Here is a 16,838-nt window from a genome sequence, read left to right as displayed (position 1 = left end):
CCTCACCCCCATTCAAATATGCAGGCTCCAGATAGACTGGAGACTTGGCACACTCTGAAATTTAGTCTCCTCCAGCCAGGGGCCAGATTACCCAATAAAGCAAGGTAAATACGGCCTTGGTTCTGCTTACTTATTAATTTGTGGTAATCTTCTGGGTACTCTGACCCAATCAGGGATTGCAACTTTGAAAAGAGGCTTGGATTCTGTAGAAAGGTGAGGTGGGATTGATTAGGAGAGAGAGGCCACCTACACTTTGCAGAATCTTTGATGTGGTCCCAAACTGAAATTGTTCACTACAGATTAGGACATAAGCAAAGAAAGCCTGGGTCTGTCTTACTCATCGGGTAACACCTTCCTGCCTCTTGGCCTGGGATAGCTATATGTAAGCCCTAGGGGGCCTCACCAGCTGGGGTGCATACGCAGCAGTAACGCTGCGGGACAGCAGACAGACTGTCTCCTGCTGTTGGCATTTTGCAATCAGTGGAAGGGTCTTGTGGGCTGGGGTAGGGGACACTAGCTCTGACATCTAAACCATGTGAGAGTACATTTTTCTTTCTATAAATAATGTTTGACGTGTTCTATCTGTTCTTTATTATTTTTTTAATGTGATCGTGTTTTAGGTGAAAGCGCATGCAGCAAATCCATTCATCGAGCTTCTCTGACTCTCCTTGCTGTCTCATCTTTGCTTTGGGGTAAATATTGACTGTTTGGTCTGGGACAGTTGATCATTTAAGGAAGCGCATTGCCTTATTTTATTGCTTATTTTATAAGCCTATGGATTTACACAGGGCAACAAATGTTTGTTTTCCTGGTGTCTTTGCCTTGAGGTCTGTCCCTACAGTTATCTGGGGTGCTGATTCCAAGAAATGCATTGGACAGAACTCATCAGCTCTAGTTTCTTAGATACGTTGTTCCACTATATTTTCAGCTACTAAGTTATACTACTTTATTAACTTATCATCATACTTTTAAATACAGAGAAGGCTTCAAACACAAGTTACTGAATATGATTTAAAAGGTCAGATATGTTTTTAAAAGAAGGCGGTATTAAGGGACTTCCAAGGGAAACTGCTTATGGGCCCATGGTGGCTAGTTGGTTTTGCACGGAGCTGCCAATCCTAACGTCAGAAGTTCGAGTCCACCAGTTACTCTGCAGCCTTTAAAAGATTTAGAAACACAAAGGGATAGTTCTTCTCAATCCTACAAGGTCACTATGCGTTAGAATTGAATTACGTAGATGGCTGTGAGTTTTTCTTTGGGGAGTGGGAGATTGTGCGATACATACAGAGACTACGCGCTGTAGTGTCCAACAGGGTGATAAAAGAATGGATAAGAAAGAAGGGAAATGTAAAGTTACCTATGTGGAAGGTGTGAGGGTAGGACAGAGTGCTGAACATGTAAGACTTCATCAACATCTTGACGGCGTATATTTTACCTCTTCAAATTATGCCCCAAACACTTCAGACCATATTTTAATCTACAGAAGTCAATGGATAATTCATGTTAAATGATTCAGAAGTGAGCTTCTTAAAAGAAAGAGTCTAACTTTAAAGCGTTTCTGTGCACAAGCGGAGAAGCTGTGCCATCTTATAACAAGACTGAAGCAGATGCTAATTTTAATCAAGGACTTGGACTCATTTTGAGTTTCAGGACATTTGAATCTGTTTCTTGCCTTAAGCCAATTACCAGTCAGTGGAGTACGACTCGTGGCAGCCCTCTAAGGCTGAGCAGAGTGTCTGTGGGGTTCAGAAGCGGTACCCCTTTGTGGGAGCAGAAAATCGCATCTCTCTCTCGCATCTCTTGAACAGCTGCTCTTGTGGCTCACAGTCAAACGCATAACCTGCTACTCGGTCGGAATCCTTATTTATTGTACAGTCATTTCTGGCCCCCTTCTTAAGATAGCAAACTGGAACTTCCTGCTATTCAGTTCCTACCAAAGCTGAAGTGATACTTGGGGAGAAGTCGTAGCTCATGGAATTTGCATTATTCAAATATATCTGTACTCAAAGGACACCATGTGAAGTATAACTTGATCTAAGTGTTTAGTAAAACACAAACTAAATAAATCCAGTATGTACTTCCTCTACCGCAGGCTAGCCAACACTACATTAAAAGATCCTGACTTTTGTTCCTAGGCGAGCAGAGTGAAGAGTAATAGATGGTATATGTTCTGGATCTCAAAAACTAGAATGACAGGGGACAACTGGTGCCATGTTTTGAACCAGCAGGTCTACCATTTGAGGTACCAAAATATGTGTTGCCCAGTGTTCTTTGGCTGAAACGTGCCCCCTGGGAGCTGCTGCCGTTCCAAGTTCTAAGTGTAACTTTGGCTGGCAGTCTCAGGAGTGCCTCTGGCCCCGATCGGCCCTGTGGGTCTGACCTTTTCTGAGAATCTGCGTTTCTCTCTCCCGTTCTAGCTGGGCTCTTCTATGACGGGCCTGGTCAGAATGAGAGCCGTGTCTTCTGGTCTCAGGCTGTAGGAGGTTGTGGTTTACAGAGGCTTGTTTCTTCTTAGCGCCTTGCTTTTCTGCATCTCTTGTGTTCCAAGAGAGGCTAACAACTGCAGCGTTTAAGATAGCAGATCCTATAACCACCTAGAATGTAGAACATTTTCTTTTTTGAATTATATTAGGCAAGCAGACCGAGTTGGGCAATGAGCTTATGATTCCCAGCTCTTTAAAAGCCAGTAAACCCATCCTGTGAAGTGTCTGGTGAGGTTGAGGACGCTTCTGTAATTTTTTTGGCGCAACCATGTGGACAGAATCTAAAGAAAAGATTGCAGTACCATGACCAGGGAGTTCTGACAGATAATTCCTCAAGCGCATTCTCAGTCATCGGGCCAATGAGACCCTGTCTTCCAATGATAGCTAAGTCCTACCCAGCAGGCTTTGGGGCCCAAGTCCTGCCTGAGATGATCAGGTGCTGCTCAGATATTTTGCTGACTCATTCTGGCTCCTCTCAGAAAACAAACCAAAAAAAAAAAAAAAAACAGCTTTAGGGAGCTGTGTGAATCTCTTTCATTGCCCAAATTGCTGTTAGTCTTCAAGGGAAATGAAGCAGATGCTTCTCAAAGAAGGGTCTTCTCAAATCTTTTTGTCCCTGCCCTCAAAAGGACCTCAGTTAAGAAAAAAATATCTTTCAAGCATCTAACGCATTGATGGTAGTGTTAATCAGAACCTTTCCGAATTCTGTCTTGTTGAAAGCGCACATTCTGAGGATCCAGACTCCTCTGAGGGCGGTTTCTACAGAGAGAGAACTGTTGGGCAAGTGGCTTTCCAAGACTGTATTTCTCTGGCCCTGCTCAACGCTGCCCGGTTCTTCTTCAACCTCTCGCTCTGCGACCGATCAGCTAGACATGCCCCCAACGAAATCTGTTTTCCTGAGAAATGATGGCCACTGACTGACTTCTCTAATTGCTTTACCCCTGGATCTCAATGTTATCCTTTCGATCGTGGTTTCCACGTGCAGCAGCTGGAGGACTTGTCCAAATGCAGATGTGTGGGACCACTTCTGGAGTTTCTGGTGGAGTCGATTTTGGATGGTGCCAGAGACTTTGCATTTCTAAGACGTCTCCAGGTGAGGCTTCCAGACCAAGGACCGTAATGTGCACGGAGAACTGCTGTGTCACATTCCACTTTCTATCATTATTTTGAAGGTGATCTCTTCTTTTACCTTTGATTTCCCCATCTTGTCTGGTTCCATCACTTCATCCCTCTTTGTTCTCCCTCCCCTGCCCAACTAGCTCCTACTCTGTACCCCAAACATCCTTAGGATTACTTGGCCTAAAAGTACCACAGTGTCACCTACTTTCCCTGCCCTACACTGGGACCCCCTTTTCTCTTTGTAGCCATTGCTAAAGATAACACAGTTGTCTTCACGTCCACCCTTTCTCTCCTTCCAACCGCCCAAGCTATTTCCACCCAGAATTCTTGAAACTATTCTCTGGATGAGTGATTCTCAACTTTGCATAGTGGGATCACATAACCCACTGCCACCTAGTCTGTTCTGAGTCACTTCTGTTAAGAGGACTCAACAGAGAAAGCAAGCATGGCCGGAACCCACCCTTGATTCCTTAAATCAGAATCTTTGTTCTAAATTCCAAAACAATGGCTTATCAAACCTTAAGATTCAGAAGCACCCAAAACACTGAAACTATTTTACTAACCACCCCAGGTGACCCTGATTCCAGGACCTTGCCAACCACACCTTGTGAAACTGGTCAGTCCCAACTGAAAAAAAACCAACTCACTGCCACGAGTGGTTTGGGGCTCATAGTGACCCCATAAGTCAGGGGCGAATGGCCCCTGTGGGTTTCCAAGACTGTGATTCTCTGTCTTTCTCCCAGGCCCGTTCTCCTTTTCCACCCCCCCCTAACCCATTTGTCACTGTTCTTTGGCCTTTCAGCTTCAAGCGTCTCTGGTTTTGATGAAAGCAGTAGGTTTTGCTGTTCTGATTCACCTTCAAAATATATGACCTTTCCTCCTGTCATGTCTCTCCGAAAAACAGTTCTGCCCAATTCCAATGGTTCAAAAATGTCCTTAGTACTCGTGCTGGCCAAATGTGTAACCTTGTTCTCAATTTGTAGGAGTGGCACATTAAGCCACTAACTGCAAGGTCAGCATTTTGAAAACACCAGCTGCACTGCAAGAGAAAGACGAGGTTTTCTCTTCACACCCATCAAGAGTTACACTCTTGGGAACCCACAGGGCAATTCTACCCTGTCCTGTAGGGTCACTATGATATGGAATTAACTCGGGGGCAGTGATCTGCTGCTTCTTTTTAAAAATCATTTAATTGCAGCTTGATAATTTCTCCGGCATGTACCATGTCAATAGCATTATGTCTCAACAACATTTGATGGCGGACCTTCATCTCTCCCTCCGACCCACACGCAACATCGTTCTCCCGCCTAACACGGATGATCTGGGCAATATTGTTTCCTATTTTTCTGAGGAAAAAGACAATGTTGCAGCCAACAAGTCCTAGAAAAGAAACTGGATGCAATAAATACTTTTTAGAGAATAACTATTCACCCCTCCTGAGTCAGATGACATCGCTTAGCCCTACCGAAGAAGCGGACAAGGACAGACAAAGCCGAAGCGTTACACCGAGGCACCTCTGATTTATCTGGCTCTCCTTGCTCACTCTTGGCAGCTCCACGGCTTATTCTCAGGAGGTCGACAGGGAAAAGACATGAAAGTTCTCACCCAGAAGGTGGAGTTGCAGAATGCCTCCAGCATGGTTCCCGGAGCCCTTCTGGAAGGATGGTGCTTCTAGAACTGCGCTGTTTCGTGTTCACTCAGCCTCCGGGAAGGTAGGGTGTGAGTAGCGGCTGGTCAGCTACTCTGATGTTAAATGAAAAGCAGGTTTCCTGACCTTTCATCTCAACCATTTAATTGTTAACCATCAACCTCGCCCAGATGAGTATTTACATTATCCCCTGTGACTAGACACGTGACTGAGGAGCCTCAGAGACAGGTAAATAACCAGGTCTCAAAGGAGCACTAAAAGATGGCAGCGGAGCTCATTGATAAATCAGGAGTGGAAGAGCCTCCCAATCTCCTGAGGATCGACCATCTAAGAAGAAAGGCATCAGCCGAGAGTACACCGCCCCCCCCCCCCCCCCCCAGTGCTAGCTCACCCACAGTCTTTCGAGTTGATAGAAATGTAATAGCCCACACCTCTGGATAGCCAATTAAGAAGAAAGAACCTAAAACAGGATTCACAACAGTGTCGCCGCCTCTGCTGCTGCTGCTGCTGTGTTGTGCGAAGCCACTCAAGTCGGGTCAGAGTCACAGTGGTCCTCTGTACAACAGCAAGAAACACTGCGCGGTCCTGCACCAGCCTCCCAGTCTTTCCTATGTTTGAGTCCAACGAGGCAGCCAGTGTCCTTCCAGCTTGTCACCACCACCAACAAAGTCTTCCTCTGTTTTCCCTGTCCTTCCCCAGGGACTGGTCTCTCCTGGCAAATCCAAAGCACAGGAGGCGAAGTCCAGCCATCCTTGCCACTAAGAAGCACTCTCTCAGGCGGATCTGTTTGTTTTGTGGGCAGCCTGTGGCACTTCCTACATTCTTTGCCAGCAAACGTAATTCGAACACCTAGATTCTTCTTGGGTCTTCCTGTGCTTTTCGGAAGGCAGGTTTTGCTTTGGTTTCTGGTCTTTGGGCAGTCTAAGATCAAACAAAACGAACCAAATTCACGGCCATAGAGCTGCTTCTGATCCATAATGACTCCATCGGACAGGGTCGCAAGATTGTAACAGTGTGCAGGAATAGAAAGCCTCTTCGTTCTCCCTCAGAGAAGCCGGTGCTTTTCAAACTCCCGGTCTTCTGGTAGCGGCCCAACAAGGAACCACTACGCAACCAAGCCTCTCCCAAAGTCCTTTCAGCATTCTTCACCGACCCCGTGATCCAAACGCACCAGGTCTTCTGACCTTCCTTACTCCTTGTCTGACGGCCACACACATAGGAGACCGTTGAAAATATCAGGTCTTTCGGGCAAATGTACCAATACTTAAAGTGGTCTTGTGCTGCAGATTTCCCCAATACAGCATCTCAGTTGATCTCTCGACTGCTGCTTCCATAACATTGACTGTGGCTGTTAGGTAGCTAGCATAGAGACTGGGGCATCCATTACGCATACTCAGAGGTTTGAGCTCTGGCCAGGGAGGGGTGGTACACCCAGGTGGGCGTTACACCTGGATTGGCCCATCTAAGTCAGGTGAATTTGATTCAACCCATGGGGTCCACCAATATTGTTGACCACGCCCCCCAAGGGGGCCCCTGAAAAAGCCAGAGGTTTTGCTCTGGGCTCTCTTACCCAGCGGCTATTACACAATGCAGCACAGTCGGGCTGCGGTCCAGAGCGCCGAGCCACAGTCCTGAAACTGTGCCATGGACTGTCTGGCTTGTGTTCCATTTACTGTAGAACCAGAAATTGCTACTATTCTCTATACACCTATTTGGATCACAACCCAGGCTTCAGTGCGAATTCTTTCCCGCATGGAGCCAAGGACCAAGGCATATCTCTCCCCCTAGAGATCTAACATAATTTGGTCCCATGTGACTCGGATATATAAGTGATGCTGTTTCCAGCACTTTTGGGGACAGCTCTTAATACAGCCCCGCAGCCATGATCCTCCAGCCAGAAATTCCAGTTTCCCTACAGGTTCCCCGAGCTGCCAGATAGACGTCCCTTCCCTTCAGAGATTTGAGAGTCTGCTCCTGCCAGCAGGCGTCTTTGAAGGCCATGGGGCCACACAAAGCAGTGGCCCTCCTAGCTTGTGGTCTAGAAAATGGTCCGACCCAATGTCAGCTGCAGTGACTGATCTTTGACCCCCTCCCTTGGGCAGAGACACTTGCCTGAGGCCTCAGATTCATAACACCCCAAAGGTGCATGCTGAAGCTGCAGTTATTGACCTTGAGCATCAAGCTCTCAATAGATTCCTTGTTGTGTGTTTTCTAGATGGGATTTACCAGCTCGACACCCAGGAATTTCCCCCTTGGATGTATCCTGTCCAATTGGGATAGATTTGATCCGGAGAGGCTAGACAAACAGAAGCTGATTTTGCTTTGCAACGCTATTTAGCCACAATATCTTTTAGAACAGGAGACTCATGGCCAGCAAATGGTACACTCTTCCTTCCAACCCTGATTCAGCTAGAACATTTTTGTGGAATGATGGGGAAGTGAGCGGAGATGCCATAGTTAGAGCATTTTTCCTCTTGAGGAGCAGGAGAGAGACCTTCGCTCCCAGTGCACCCAGGACCCCCTAAGGGACCCTGGATTTAGGTGCCAGGAAGTTTGCAGAGCAGTTACGTGTGATGAATGACATGTATCCCATAGGGGAAACTGCTGTACCTTTAACTGGCTCTGCTTGGAATCATAGTGAGCCTCAGGACAAGTGGGCATGGGAACATTTCCTGATGTGTATCACAGGTGGACTAAAGTCAGGTAGGCAAAAGGCCATTAATTATGCAAAAGTGACAGCGATTCACCAGAGACCTACAGACTCTCCTGTAAGCTTTTCAGAGTGGCTAAAGGAGGCCCTGAAGAATCATACTGCTGTAGATATAGAATCCTACGAGGGGCAAGTCAAAATCAGGGACAAGTTTCTCACGGGCCGCACCAGACATTTGCAAGAAGTTCCAAAAACTAGTGCAGAAACCTGAAGGAGCTACCCTAGAGGAGATGGTTGCTTGTGCTAATACGGACTTTTACAAGGGGGAGCAGGAAGAGGAGTCTCGGGTCCGGGAAAAGGAGAAAAGAAAGGACGTCCGGCATGCCCAGGTATTGGCTGCACTTAATAACTGACGCCCATCGAATGCTTCCCAGGTTTCTCGGACCTTCGAATCAGATACCAAGTGCTGCATTTGTTGGTAACCGGGTCACTGGGCTAGGAACTGCCTAACCAGAACAAGCTTCCTCGAGCACCATGTTTCCATTATAAGCAGACCAGCCACTGGACTGGCCTCTGTCTTAAGGCCAAAAACCTGGAGGAGGGGCACCCCCAGGCCAATGTGCAGCTGCTAAAAGAGGATGATTGAAGGAGTCCGGTCTGGACGGCCCAGCAGCAAGAAATAGCTGTTACTGGTCTGGAGCCTAGGGTGAGCATCGATGTAGCAGGTAGGTCAGTAAATTTCCTTTTAGATACTGGGGCCACCTATTCTGTCCTTACTTCCTTCCCCAGACTCCTGGCACCCTGCACCTGCTCCATTCTGGGAGTGTCAGGAAACCCTGTAGTTAAACATTTTACTGAACCCCTCAGATGCCCTTGGGATAACTTCTATTTCTCTCATAGCTTCCTAGTGATCCCTGAATGTCCAGCTCCTCTCCTAGGCCGAGATACACTGTCCAAGCTACACACCTGCATAGTCATCAGGCCTCATCCTCGTCCCTCTACAGCTTTCCAAATATCCCTCACAGTGGAAGAGCTGCAGATTCCCCCACGGGAACTGTGGGAACAAGCCATAACCCCTGAAGTTTGGGACACAAGAGTCCCAGGCAAAGCTAAATATGCTACCCCTGTAAAGATTTTCCTAAAAGATCCTACCCAGTTCCCCATCAGCAACAGTCTCCTTTGAAACCTGAAGCCATCAAAGGATTACAACCCCCTATTAAGGTCTGTCTAAATAAGACAGGCTGGATGAACTATCTGGAGGAAAAACAACAGGACCAACAGTTCGGGGGGATTTGGGATAGGGGGAGGTAGGGGGGTAAGGAAGTGGTGTTAACAAACCCAGGAACAAGGGAACAACATGGGATCCAAATTGGTGGGGTGAGGGGGCAGTGGCAGGCCTGGTAGGGAATGATCAAGGGTAAGGTTACATAAAGAAGAGGTATAGCTGTAACCCAGGTGGGGACGGAGCATGATAGTGGGGCAGGAGGAAAATCAAGGGAAATAGAGGAAAGAGCTAGGAGGCCAAGGGCATTTATAGAGGTCTAGTCAAAGACATGTACATGCAAATATATATATGAGGATGGGGAAATAGATCTATGTGTCTATATTTATAGGTTTAGTATTAAGGTGGCAGAAGGACCTTGGGCCTCTACTCAAGCATGCCCTCAATGCATGAATACTTTCTTCTATTAAATTGGCATTCAATGATGCTCACCCTCCCGACACAATTGCTGAAGCCAAAGCGGGTGAACAAGTAAATGTGGTGAAGAAAGCTGATGGTGCCTGGCTATCAAAAGAGATAGTGTCTGGGGTCTTAAAGGCTTGATCACGTGGTCCCAAAGGGATCAGTTATCAGGCATCAAAGAACAAAAAATTCTATCATTGGCTGCACACCTCCATGATACGATTGCTGAGGACAAATGGGTACATATGCAAATGTGGCGAAGAAAACTGATGGTGCCCAGCTATCAAAAGAGATAGTGTCTAGGGTCTTAAAGGCTTGAAGGTGAACAAGCTGCTATCTAGCTCAGAAGCAACAAAGCCCACATGGAAGAAGCACACCAGCCTGTGTGATCACGAGGTGTCAAAGGGATCAGGGATAAGGTATCATCAAAAGAAAAAAAAGTCTTACCATAGTGAATGAAGGGGGAAGTGCAGTGTGGAGACCCAAAGCCCATTTGTTGGCCACTGGAGATCCCCTCACAGAGAGGTCTAGGTGAGGAGATGAATCAGTCAGGGTGCAATGTAGCACTGATGAAGAATACAGCTTTCCCCCAGATCCTGGATGCTTCCTTCCCCCCAACTACCATGATCCGAATTCTACCTTGCAAGTCTGGATAGAGCAGAGGTTGTACACTGGTGCATATAGGAGATGAGGCACAGGGAATCCACGGTGGATGATACCTTCAGGACCAGGGGTGTGAGGGGCGATACTGGGACAGTAGAGGGTGAGTGGGTTGGAAAGGGGGAACTGATTACAAGGATCTACATGTGACCTCCTCCCTGGGGGACGGACAACAGAGAAGGGGGTGAAGGGAGACGCCGGATAGGGCAAGATATGACAAAATAACAATCTATAAATTATCAAGGGTTCATGAGGGTGGGGGAAGCGAGGAGGGAGGGGAAAAAGAAAAGAGGACCTGATACAAGGGGCTTAAGTGGAGAGCAAATGCTTTGAAAATGATTAGGGCAAAGAATGTACGGATGTGCTTTATACAATTGATGTATGTATATGTATGGATTGTGATAAGAGTTGCATGAGCCCCTAATAAAATATTAAAAAAAAAAAAAAGAATCTGTAGAAGAATCTTGATCAAAAAAGGGGGAAATGCAGAACAGAACTTCAAATTTCCAGGAGCTCCAGATTTCTAGAGCCACCCACACGGGCTGGATCAACTCCTGAAACTACTGCCCAGAGGCAGTCTTCAAACCTTAAACAAAAAAGAACCTCTGACGGCTTCTTAACGTCAAAGGTGACCTTAGCTTGAATGGTGAAAAACAGCTGCCTTAAAAGCACTAGGCCTTTTGGAAAACTATCCATATATGGGATCACATGGACAAGAGAAACTTGAAAGATTAGATTGGAACCTTAGGTGGAAGGAAAAACTCAGAAAAAGAGCGTGAGAACAGTGGCACAACTTCAAGGTCAATGTAAATGACTTGTGCCCGAAGAACTGGTTGACTTTGGTGTTTGTTTACCCCTGCATATCCCCAACAGCAAAAACAAACAAAACTAATTTTAAAAAGATAAAGCCGTAGGAGAGAGTTATACTCCAGAGACAGGATCACCATGAAGTAGATCGGATTATACAAGCACTGGTTTGGTTTGGTTTTGTTTGGTGGTTTGGTTTGGTTTGGCTTGGTTTGGTTTGGTTCATATGGCAAGTTCCCATGGCTTTCTTAAATAGAAAAAACAAAACCCATCAAATAAAAACTCCTATCTTAAGCATTCTAAAATTTATTGTCTCATTTAATCCTCAAAACAACCCTGCAAGTTGGGTATTCTTATTCTAATTCTACCACTTGGGAAAGCAGCGTTAAGTATGATACGTCACACAACTTACACAGAGTAAGTGCTCCTGTCAGCATGGCAGAAACACCAACAGATGTACTCGTGCTACGTGCTGGGTAGGGCACATTGAAGAAAGAATTTCTCCTGTGGAGAAGAGGTTGAGTTAGCAGACCTCTAAGATTCTATGAGTCAATATTCACAAAATGTGCACAAAAGACAAAAATGACTTGATAGTTCCCTTTACCTAAGGATTGACCATGAAGAGCCCTGATGTCATAGTGATTACCTTTTGGGCTGCTCATGGCAAGGTCAACAGTTCAAAACCATCAGGGGCTCCACAGGACAAAGAGGAGGTTCTCTATTCTCATAAAAAGTTAGTCTCAGAAGCCCACAGGCGTAGTTCTACTCTCTCCCATAGGGTTGCTGTCAATCAGAACTGCCTTGATGGCAGTGAGTTGGAGTTGGGAAGGATTCACTATAAGATTTCCTTAATCACAAACTTTCCTAGCCCTGAAGATGTGATCTAAATTCATAATCAAATGTATATTAATACTCAGGAATGCTCCCGTGCGATCCCATAAGGCACACTTGGAATTCCTCCTTTTAAGTCTTGGAGGAATTCAGACAGAATGCTTCTTAGGAGCAATGGTGCTGAGACTTCATCTGACTTGTGTCAGACATGTTATCAGGAAGAGCCAGTCCCTGACGAGGGACATCATGCTTGGGAAAGTCTAGGGTCAATGAAAAAAGAGGGAAACCTTCAATAAAAGGGATTGGCACCAGGGCTGCAGTAGTGAGTGACCTCAAACACAGGAACAACTGTGAGGATGCTGCAGGACTGGACAGGGCTCTGTTCTGTTGTACCTAGCGGCACTGTGCGTTTCACACAGGAAACACCTGTAGAAGACTGAAAACTAAAAAGGAGTCGGAAAACCTGGATTCTGGCCTTAGGTCTGCTGTCGTGGGCTCCTCTTATGTCTCCAAAGCCTTTCAAAACCTTCTTACTGGCTCAGTGTGCGGGTGCTAGAAGTAATCAACTATGTAGACATGATTCAGGAGGAAGAAATGGTGGATGGGGATGACTCGGCCACAAGAAATGTGCTGTGTCATTTCTACTTACCAAGTAGATGTTGACTAATCAGTGGTTGTACATCAATAAACTGAAACTCTATGAGAGCTCAACGTTCAAGATAACTAGAGTTATATCCTTGTAGTTAATGATTAGAGATTGGGTTCATTAAAGTTTTCTTTCTTGGGAAACATTTAAAAAGAGATGTCCAGATGTAAGTGGTAATACAGAAAAATGTGTTTGCCTTCATGTCGTCCATTTATGTTCCTAAAGAAAACCTTTAAACCTGTAAATATGAAACAATAAAAACAGTTGCTACCAAATTCCCCCACCAATGAGAATCTGAACATTTTTGGACTCTGAAAAATAGTTTTAGAATACCCAGCAACCAACAAAGATATACAGATAATTAAATTAGCATGAACTTTTAATATTTCCTTTTATTGTAAACCTAACCCCAAACCAAACCTGTAACCCTCAGCTGATTCTGACTATCAGTGCCCTATAGGAGAGAGTAGTACTGTCCCCCAGGGTCCCAAGGAAGAGGCAGCCGCATCTTTCTCCCGCAGAGCGGCTGGTGGGTTGGGACCACTCATGTTTTGACTGGCAACCAAGCCCTTCACCCCCTGCCTCCCCTCTTTTTATTATTAAAACCTACTACATCGTGAAATTCTTCTGGAACTGCAAAGAATAGGATTAAATAAAGAGTCACTGAGGAGCTGATACCAACGGCTCAAGTTAGAAAGAAAATGTTTTGGAAATGATGGTGGCAACATATGTACACATGTGCTTGATACAATTGATGTGTGGATTTTTGTAAGAGCCCCCAGTAAAATGATCTTTAAAAAAATGACAATAAAAAGAAGGGGCCAGAGGGGGATGAACAAGAGAAATGTGGGTTAAAGAAGAGAGCGCACAGTGTAAAATATGAAAATTAAAATAATGTATAAATTATCAAGGGTTCACGAGGGTGGGAGGGGACAAAAGAGGAGCTGATACCAAGGACTCAAGTAGAAAGAAAATGCTTTGGAAATGATGATGGCAAAAAATGTACAAATGGGCTTGATACAATTAATGTATGGATTGTTATAAGAGCCATAAGAACCCCTAATAAAATGATTTATTAAAATTAAAAAAAAAAAGAAGGGGCCAGAAATAAGAGTCACTGTCCAATAAATATGGAGCCTCTGACAGATAACCAACTCGATACCCTGGGTCCATAGGCAGCTTTCCTTGGTAGTCCCTTAATACTGAATTCTTGTGTGTGTGTGTGTGTGTGTGTGTATGTGTGTGTGTGTGAGATTTTTATATAAAGGCTAATTTTACAATACTGAATTCTTTTTCAAATAAACCTATTTTGTCTGATCCTATAATTTGTGAGCCTAAATTATTCTCATCTTTAAAAAATAGAAGGAAAATAAATAAAAGTAGAATGATAAATTAATAAATCATACAACTTAATAGCTGAAAATACAGTAACACATTATATGGAAGAAACTAGAGGTGATGTGGTCTAAGGGAATTGTCTAAATCAGCGCCCCCCCAAGACTCGAAGAACAGGCCTAAAACTGAAAACATCAAGACAAAAAAAACTGTTGGGCTGTGACATCGTCAAGCTTCTGCATATTTGCCTGTGTGTTTACACACACTCACATGTATACCTCGACATTTGGGGCAAGTGCTTTTAATTAAAACTTGACCTTTTTTTGCTGTCTATTTAGGGATGGATCAGAGAGGGATTGCAAGTGGCAATTTGCAAACAGCATTTGAGGTAAGAGGCTTGTCGTTCATTGCAAACAGACCTACAACTCGGAGTCCTCGAGCAGTGGAGGCTGCGTCCCTGCAGCATCAAGCACGTCTCAAGCACATGGGTCTGCACTAAGCCATTTGCATCCCTTTACACTTTAGTTTAGGGCCATATTCTCAACGTGACACAGATGTTTGCTCATTTTTTCTTAAAGAAAAGTGTTTTCATAATAATCAATGATTAAATAGGCTTTACGTCAAAGTCCCTTATGAGAGGCAAAGAAGGACATATACTGGTGAAAGGGTCAATGTACCAAGAGGACATAACAGTAACAAATATTTATGTACTTAGCGACGGAATTCCAAGATATGTACACAAACTAGTAGAAATGAAAAGAGAAATAGATAGTTCTACAATAATAGATGAATACTTTAACACCAACTTCAATGATAAACAGAACAATTAGAAAGAAACTTAACAAAGATACAGAAGATCTACATAACAAAAAAGTAAACCAATTTGAATTCGATATACACAGGCCACACTACTCTACAGCTGCACAGTGCACAATCGTTTCCAGTATAAATGGATCAGCTTTCAGAAGCAATCATTTTTTAGGACACAAAGCAAGCCTCCCAATTAACAAGCATTGAAATAATTCAAAGCATCTTTTCTCAAAACACTCTTAAGAAATAAATAACAGAAAGACAAGAAATAAATGACTATGTGAACATTGAATGTTACCTTTTAAAAAAAATACTTTTATCAGGGGCTCTTACATCTCTTATCACAAGCCATACATTCCTCCAGTGTGTCAAGCACATTTGCACATAGGCCGCCATCATCATTTTCAAAGCATTCTCTTACCACTTGAGCGCCTGATATCTGCTCCCCATTTGTTCCCCCTCCCTCCTCTATCCACCCTCCCTGGTGAACCCTTGATAAGTTATAGATTATTTTTTCCATATCTTACATCGTCCTCTGTCGCCCCTCACCTACTTTTCCATTATTTGTCCCCCTGGGAGGGGGTTATAGATTGATCCTTGTGGTTGATTCCCCCTTTCTCCCCCCACCCTCCCCTAATCCTCCTGGTATCTCTACTCTCCTTTTTGGCCCTGAGGGGTTTATCTATCCTGGACTGCCGGTGGTGCCCTTATCTGTAGCAGTGTGCATACTTTGGTCTAATCCAATTTGTAAGGTAGGATAGAGGTCATGATAGTGGGGTGAAGGAAGCAGCAACGAACTAGAGGAAAGTTGTGTGTTTCATTGGTGCTATACTGCACCCTGACTGACTGATCTCTTCCCTTGACCCCTCTGAGGGGATGTCCAATTGTTTACAGATGGGCATTGGGTCTCCACTCCACGGCCCCCCGCCACAATTCACCTTGGATATGGTTTTATTCTGGGTCTTAGATGCCTGATACCTGATCCCATCAACATCTCATGATCACACAGGCTGGTGTGCTTCTTCCATGTGGGCTTTGTTGCTTCTCAGATAGATAGCCGCTTATTTATCTTCAAGCCTTTAAGACCTAAGACCCTATATCTGGGAGATATATATATACACACACATACACACACACACACACATATATACATATATGTACACATATATATATATACACATATATATACATAATCACCATCAGCTTTCTTCACCATATTTGCTTATGCACCCATTTTGTCTTCAGCCATCATGTTGGGAAGGTGAGCATCACAGAATTCCAGATCATTAGAACAAAGTGTTCTTGTGTTGAGGGAGTACTTGAGTCAAGGCCCAATGTCCATCTGCAATCTTAATTCTTAACATATAGATATGAGTACATAGTTCTATTCCCATTATATATAATATATATATTTTTACATATGTACATGCCTATATTTAGGCCTCCATAAATGTCTTTGCCTCCTGGTTCTTTCCTCTATTTCCTTTTTACTTCCCTCTTGTCCCACCATCACGTTCGGCCTTCATTCAGGTTTAGTGATTCCTCACTGCTACATTGCCCTTGATTGAGCCCCACTAGGCATCTATGACATTCTTTGCATTGATTTTGGTTCACTTGTTGTTCCCTTGTCCTTGGGTTGGCTTCCCCTCCCCTTCCTTTATCCCACTTCCCCTTCTTCCATATGCCCCTCCCCCCCAACCATTGGTCTTTTTATCTCCAAATTATTTATACCACCTATCTTATCTAGATAGACGTGCAGATACATCAATAAGTGCAAAAACCAGGCAAATCCAAATAAAACAACAAAGAACGTCAAAACCAACAAAACAATAACAACAGCAGCAAAAAACAAACACAACAACAAAAAGAAAATCACTGACAAAACTGGAAAAGCCTATAAATAGTTCAAGGTCTGCTGATTGGTCTGGGGGTTTCATCAGTCTGCTCCCCCTGATGCCCTGCTGCACGCCCTCAGTGCCTCGCCCCAGCGTGATGGGGCCAGACCGTGCACTCCTCCCGCACTGTGTCTCCAGGGCTGTCCCCCTCAGCACCATGGTTCAGTGCAGGATGCCGTGTGCCATGGTAGGGCAAGCCCTAAGGTCCCCAGAGACAGATGTTTTATGTGGTTGATCTAAGAGAAAGAGAAAGATTGCTGCTGCTGCTGC

The 16,838-nt window shown here is 44.7% G+C and overlaps 1 protein-coding gene across 1 annotated transcript in view; it reads right to left on the bottom strand.

The window, feature by feature from the left end:
- The window catches only part of ABCC2 (ATP binding cassette subfamily C member 2), a 72,695-nt gene extending 67,455 nt beyond the window's left edge, over window positions 1-5,240 (bottom strand). The window contains exon 1 of the mRNA XM_075533919.1: window positions 5,208-5,240. Within this exon, the coding sequence (XP_075390034.1) occupies window positions 5,208-5,240 (33 nt within the window). The remainder of the gene's footprint in view (window positions 1-5,207) is intronic.
- Window positions 5,241-16,838: the final 11,598 nt, after the last annotated feature.

The sequence above is a fragment of the Tenrec ecaudatus genome, chromosome 16, assembly GCF_050624435.1.
Source record: "Tenrec ecaudatus isolate mTenEca1 chromosome 16, mTenEca1.hap1, whole genome shotgun sequence".
NCBI classification, from domain to species: domain Eukaryota; kingdom Metazoa; phylum Chordata; class Mammalia; order Afrosoricida; family Tenrecidae; genus Tenrec; species Tenrec ecaudatus.
This window is presented reverse-complemented; position numbering and strand designations above follow the sequence as displayed.